We start from the raw sequence: 6,092 nt of genomic DNA, 5'->3' as shown, positions 1-6,092 counted from the left end.
GAGAAAGAGGCTGGGTCTCCGACTCTCCCTCGCTGCCTGTTAGGAGAGTAACGGAGTTTACCGGTTCACAGGAAACTGGCCCCGGTTTGAGGATGCAACCTGGAAGGAAGATAGCCTTTTGTTTTTCTCCATTCAAGGCCACAGGGTAATTGGCTGGGTTGCCAGCATATATGTCGCCTTGGCCGTTCAAGGTGAGGAGGCCTCTGAATCCTCTTCGAGGTTGATTCACGGCGAAACAATGAAGGTGATGATAAAAATGGCTCTAGTGCTTAAGCGCCGACTTGCACCTTTGGGAACTTAAGTCAACTCAATGTACAAAAACACCAGGAAGAGGATATAGTGGTGATTATCTCGTCCAAAAAAATCTTAGTGAATTACACTCACTGGCTGCTATATTTTAATTTGAAATTATTTAAATGCTCAAAAGGATACAATAAAAAAATAAAGGCAATGAATGCACAATTTGTTTGTATGCATGATTAAATGCACTATTTCCTAACATTCTGCAAAAATTGCTGAAATAAATGAAAAACAAACACAACAGAGTAGCTGGGATCATTTCAACGCCCCGAGAAAGAAATGAAACTGGATGAAAGAAATTATCCACAAGATAAAGATAAAACAATGAGTCAGTTTTGTTTTCCACCCAAAGTTTCACTTTCCCGGCTTCAATTTATTTTGGCAGTCAAGCAAGAGTGTTAACAACAACGGCCATGAACTCAGCTCACAAAATAAACGTTTGATCGTGGTAAGAAGCCAAAGTTTCTCTTTGCCTTCTGGGTTTTGATAAAAAATGAAACATTTCCTCTCAATTACAGGATGTGTCTGTGATTCCGAAAGTCTCACTCCTTCCTGTATGGACTTTACGCTTGGCACTCAGCCACCGATTGTGAGTGATTACAGTTGATTAAAAAGTAAAATTATGAGCGAGTCATTCTATTTCTGAGTAAGGCTTGCTCATCTCTCCATTCCGTAACAACATAAATAATTCCTGCACTGACATAATTGTGCTTGGGTGTATTTATGACAAAAAAAACACAAATACATAGTTTGACTCTTGGGTTTTTAAATAGTGCAAATGTAAAGAAATTAACTTATTTTTTGTCGTCACTCCAGGTGATCTCGTAGTCGCTGAAGACGCTCTTCAACTTCTCCACTGAAATTGAGTGGTCTGCTTTACCAAAACCCTGAAAACAAAAAAGAACAAGACTGTCTGCATATAAATAGGTCATAGTATTAAGTTTCGCTATGACGGTACAGTTAATGTGATCTGGCACAACTATATGGTTTTTTTTTTTTGGCCATTCTATTCACCTGTCATGCATGAAAACTGAAGGCACATTTGTTGATTATACCTCTCTCAATGTATTCAAGAAACACCTAAAGGCCAAAAACTGTACATAGTCTAATTTATATTAAGAAATGTCTTACAGTGGACTCTCCGAACACCCTTATTCTTTTCTCTTGACTCTTGTGTTCGATCTTCCCTCCACCGAGGCAGTGACACTCCAAGCCCAAGGCCTCCACAGCTGGCTTGACCTTCTCAAAAATATGATCTGCAAATAATTCATTGCACAACATGAGTGGGTCCGAAAAGAAATATCGTCTCAAAATAGCCCAGTCTACAATATCATTAGTAATTTATTTTTTAGCATAAACTACTTAAACTGTTGTCTTTCCTGAAAAGAAGATAAGCTTTTGATAATTAAACGTGTCATTGTTTACCAGAGATACGACACTAGTTTGACACCTCTGCAAAGCTGCGACATTTCCTTTAACTTACTGTGATACTCGGCACTTTTTGTACCACGAACAATGTTTTTGCAGACATCGCCGTTTTTCACTTTCACTTGAACTAAAATATACTTGAAGGTACCATCTGGATCAATCTCCACATCGGGGATTGCGGCCAGGGACTCCGACATGCTTACTTTCGGTTGAAACCACAGACGAGCGTATCCCGGAAACGCCTAATAAGGACTTTAACTCCAACTTCCGGTCTTAAAGAGACAGCCGCTTTTTTTCACTTTTAAACAGTTTGATCCTCGCATTTGCGCCCTCACCTGGCCAAAAGTGGAACTGAAATAAAGTGATTGCTATCTCAAGGCATCACTGCAAAGACAAGAGAACAAAGCTAAAAATCATCTGTTCCAACAAAGCCCCCCAACCAAAAAGGAGCGAATTCCTCCCTGGGGCCCATAAAACGCTGTTGCATTCTTTTTCAAAGGAAAGGGTGGAGGTGAAGAGGTGTCAACAACATGCAAACTTTGCGGTCAGCCAGGAAGGAAATGCACTGTCACTTCTGGAAAGACAGGCGGCCAGCCAGCCAGCAGGCAGGCGCCTTGGCTCCCGGGCTTCGAATTCCCTAATCCCAGGACCCTTGTTAAAATGCCCGGAAATTCTTTGTAGTGGCCGACATTGCATTGCATTGTGTTGCATTTCCTTTCTTGTCACGTTTTACATCTCACTCTTGATTTTTAAAGAGGTAAATGTTTGTCTGCGCATTTCCCCTGACACTTAAGCACGATCCTTCCGTCCGTGCATCTTCCAGGAATAAATCAGCAAGAAGACTTTCATATATATATATATATATATATATATATATATATATATATATATATGAACAATATAGTTAATTTTATTAATAATTTTTTTTATTTTATATTTATATTTTTGATATATATATTTTATATATATATATATATATATATATGAACAGTATAATTAATTTGATTAATATTTTTTTTTAAATTATATATATATATATATATATATATATATATATATATATATATATATATATATATATATAAACATGTTTGCATGAACAGTTTAAAATAGGCCATTTTCAAGAATGTTGTAAAAAACACTATAAATAAAAACTGCAAATAAATAAAACAAATAGTTCTGGTAATCATTAAGCAAATAAAAATAATCCAATCAACAGGTGCTTCCGCCAGACACAATGAGAGCCCCCCCCCCCTCCCACTCCCCCCCCCCCCCCCCCCCCACACACACACACACAACCATCCTTAGGAATTTTTGAAGGAGTCGGTGTAGATTGGGCATAAGTGGCTGGAAGGAGGTGGGAATTTCCACCAAAAGGCTGACGACAGCTTCCCGGAAAGCTGGACCACGCGAGCGAGGGGCTTTAAAAGGAGGCAGCGCAGCATGTTTCAGACACAATCATCTCACTCACTGAAACTTAACACGAAAAGCTGATAGACTCGAGCTATACATCACTTAAAATGGTAAGTGTGAATTTCTTCATGCATGAGAAAGCAGCAGAATGCTGGAATTTGTCTCACTTTATCCTTGCTTTTTTATTTTAGGAATTTTTCTATGGATTACTTCCGAAGCGTGCATCCAACATGTCCAGCTCGTGGATCAGCTTGGTTTTTATTTTCTCAAGTAGGTGCAAACCCCAATAGAGCTAGATCACCATTTTGCTTTTTTTAAAAAGTTATTCTAATATCTGGTTGCGTCCCTCCATTCTCAGTGCTTTGCATGCAAGTTGATTCCTGGTCCTACTTCTTCTCCAACTACACGATGGACTGGGAGCAAGCCCGAGTGTGGTGCCAGGAGCACTACACCGACATGGTGGCCATCCAAAACCAGGATGAGATTGCCCATCTCAACAGCAGGTTGCCCAGAAAGCCCACCTACTACTGGATCGGCATCCGGAAGATCAACGGCACCTGGACCTGGGTGGGCACCAACAAGACCCTCACGGCCGAGGCCACCAACTGGGCGCAGGGCGAGCCCAACAACGGCATAGGCGGCAAGATCTTTGGCGAGAGCGAGGATTGCGTGGAGATGTACATCAAGAGGGATTCGCAGCCCGGGAAGTGGAACGATGAAAGGTGCAGGAAGAAGAAAACGGCTCTGTGCTACACAGGTAAGAAGAGGGAACTGCGTTTAAAAAAAAAAAAAGAATATTCAAGCATGTAAACATTTTTCTTCTCATCATAGCTGCTTGCCAAAAAGATTCCTGCATCCACGGAGAATGCGTGGAAACCATAAACAGCCACCAATGCCAGTGCTTCGAAGGTTTCTATGGAGACAAATGCGAGCATGGTAAGGATTTATTTTGACAAAAATGATTTTGTGAATTGTGAAGCGCCAATATAAAAAAATATATCTATAAATTGTGTTTTTGTTTCAGTGGTTCAGTGCAACAAAAGCGAGCTGACCCTCCCTCCCAAAGCCAGCATGGTCTGCACTGACAAATATGGCAACTACACTTTTGACTCGCTGTGTCACTACTCCTGCGAGGAAGGTTACAAACTCAGCAGGCCGGAACCCTTAAGGTGCACTGCCACCAAAAACTGGTCACATCCTCCTCCAACATGTGAAGGTGAGCGGAAAATCCACAAACAAGCAAATTTTACTTCCCGTATTCCAGAGTGCTGATTTCCTGTTCTTTTTTTTGTTGCTCTGCAGCCGTCCAATGTCCGGCTCTTCTCCACTTGGATAACGGCACAGTCAACTGTGGAGATGATCCAGATACAAGGTTCAGTTACGGGAAGAGCTGCACCTTCAGCTGCAACCTCGGCTATCGGATGGAAGGGCCGGCAAGTCTGACGTGCACGTCGGCTGCAAGGTGGAGCGACATGATGCCGCGCTGTGAAGCAATCACATGCCCCGCCCCCGAAGTTCCCAAAAGCGGCCACATGAACTGCAGCCCATCCCTCTCCCCATCCTGGACCCTCTACCCTCACGACACAGTCTGCACGTTCAGCTGCCATGAAGGCCACGAGCTCCAAGGTGCAGTCAGCATGGCGTGCACCCACTTGGGCGAGTGGAATGACCAACCTCCAACATGCACAGGTATCAAAGTGGACCAGGCTGCATGAAAATATTCCAATTGTTTCAATCGGTTGTCGGTGCTTAACGAATATTCAAACCGTTTCTGCAGAGGTCACGTCTGAGTTGGGGGCCATCACGGCTGGTGCAGCGATAGGTGGCGCCGCGTGCTTGTCAACTCTATCTCTGGTCATGTGGCTCCTCAGACGGATGAGGAGGAAGGCAACTAAGTTTGAGCTGAACAGGTAAGAAAGTCGACTCTATAGTGTCGAAGCAATCAATGGAGTCTAAATGACGTGATTTTGAACTCATGGCTCATCTTTTGTCTTACAGCAACTCCGATATTGAAGACCCTCCTCAGGTGTACAAAAACAGCATTGACAGCCTCATATAGGGCCGTGACATCACCGCCATGAGATCATTTGAAAAAAAAAAAAATTATTGTGCTTCTTGCCATGTCGCTGACATGTATTTCCTCCCAAAGGGAGTTTTGTATTGAGCACATTGTTCGACACCTTTAGGAACACGCCGGAAGTGTGATGTCATGTAAAATAGTATGCTGCCATGTTCTTAAAAAGCTGTGAGTAATTTAGTATATTTATATAATATGTGATATTATTTATTGTCACATTTGGAATGTTCTTTCATTGTCAAAATGTCTCTTAGTGTGCTTTATTTTTTTTTTATATCATGACATGTATGTAATCTATTTTGTAAATGCACTAATAAAATAAAAATGTGAACAAAATAAAATTTTGTCACTCTATTTTATTTGTTGAGAGTCAATACAATTATTAGTTATCACCAATTGAGGAAAAGTACTAATTATAGCAAAGCCTTATATTGTACTGAACATTTTTAGACATATTTTATTTAATCTTTTTATGCAACAAGACAACTTGACTTTGGACATTTTCTCTTTTGTTCCATTCAACGGCTGAATTCCCGCTCGTATTTTTCTGTCAAAGGGGCAGCAGCAGAGGAAGTAATTTTCAGATAAGATAACCCATTTTTATTATTATTAGCCTTTGAGTGGAAAGTCATTTCTGCACAATATTTCCATTATTGTTTGTCATCCATTTCCACTTTAGAGGAAAAATAGATGTGAGGGCACTCTGAAGGTGATACTGTCATTAATCAGCGGACTTATGTAACCACAAACTATCGTTGAACTTTTACGGTATTTGCCACGTAGACACAACAACACAATGACATGACATTATATCCCAAAAGTTTTTTTTTGTTAAGCATTTGAAAGGCAAGCACAATTCAGAGTTGACTGTAAT

The 6,092-nt window shown here is 41.0% G+C and overlaps 2 protein-coding genes across 2 annotated transcripts; one reads left to right on the top strand and one right to left on the bottom strand.

Annotated features, from left to right (window-relative positions):
• Window positions 1–633: 633 nt before the first annotated feature.
• si:dkey-51e6.1 lies at window positions 634–1,978 on the bottom strand. The gene is made up of 3 exons (XM_049724646.2): window positions 1,784–1,978; window positions 1,432–1,556; window positions 634–1,187 (listed from the first exon to the last, which is right to left on the bottom strand). The coding sequence occupies exons 1-3, from the start codon at window positions 1,923–1,925 to the stop codon at window positions 1,095–1,097; spliced, it is 360 nt and encodes a 119-aa protein (XP_049580603.1). The 5' UTR covers window positions 1,926–1,978; the 3' UTR covers window positions 634–1,094.
• Window positions 1,979–3,120: 1,142 nt separating this feature from the next.
• On the top strand, window positions 3,121–5,289 carry LOC125971325 (E-selectin). Its single transcript, XM_049724470.2, has 8 exons — window positions 3,121–3,251; window positions 3,333–3,411; window positions 3,500–3,898; window positions 3,973–4,077; window positions 4,166–4,357; window positions 4,444–4,830; window positions 4,919–5,051; window positions 5,140–5,289. Exons 1-8 carry the CDS (start codon window positions 3,249–3,251, stop codon window positions 5,198–5,200), a joined length of 1,359 nt encoding a protein of 452 aa, XP_049580427.1. The 5' UTR covers window positions 3,121–3,248; the 3' UTR covers window positions 5,201–5,289.
• Window positions 5,290–6,092: the final 803 nt, after the last annotated feature.

This window comes from Syngnathus scovelli, chromosome 10 (genome assembly GCF_024217435.2).
Source record: "Syngnathus scovelli strain Florida chromosome 10, RoL_Ssco_1.2, whole genome shotgun sequence".
Lineage (NCBI taxonomy): Eukaryota > Metazoa > Chordata > Actinopteri > Syngnathiformes > Syngnathidae > Syngnathus > Syngnathus scovelli.
The sequence above is the reverse complement of the archived record's forward strand: the minus strand, read 5'-3'. Positions and strand labels throughout refer to the sequence as shown.

What these genes read in the sequence shown, in the direction of transcription:
- si:dkey-51e6.1 (XM_049724646.2), bottom strand. Translation starts at nt 1,925, where the DNA reads ATGTCGGAGTCCCTGGCCGCAATCCCCGATGTGGAGATTGATCCAGAT. An exon ending in AAAAAGTGCCGAGTATCACA is followed by an intron (nt 1,557 to 1,783) that starts GTAAGTTAAAGG and finishes AATTATTTGCAG; the next exon opens with ATCATATTTTTGAGAAGGTC. An exon ending in GGGTGTTCGGAGAGTCCACT is followed by an intron (nt 1,188 to 1,431) that starts GTAAGACATTTC and finishes TTTTGTTTTCAG; the next exon opens with GGTTTTGGTAAAGCAGACCA.
- LOC125971325 (XM_049724470.2), top strand. An exon ending in CTTGGTTTTTATTTTCTCAA is followed by an intron (nt 3,412 to 3,499) that starts GTAGGTGCAAAC and finishes CTCCATTCTCAG; the next exon opens with TGCTTTGCATGCAAGTTGAT. An exon ending in AACGGCTCTGTGCTACACAG is followed by an intron (nt 3,899 to 3,972) that starts GTAAGAAGAGGG and finishes TTCTCATCATAG; the next exon opens with CTGCTTGCCAAAAAGATTCC.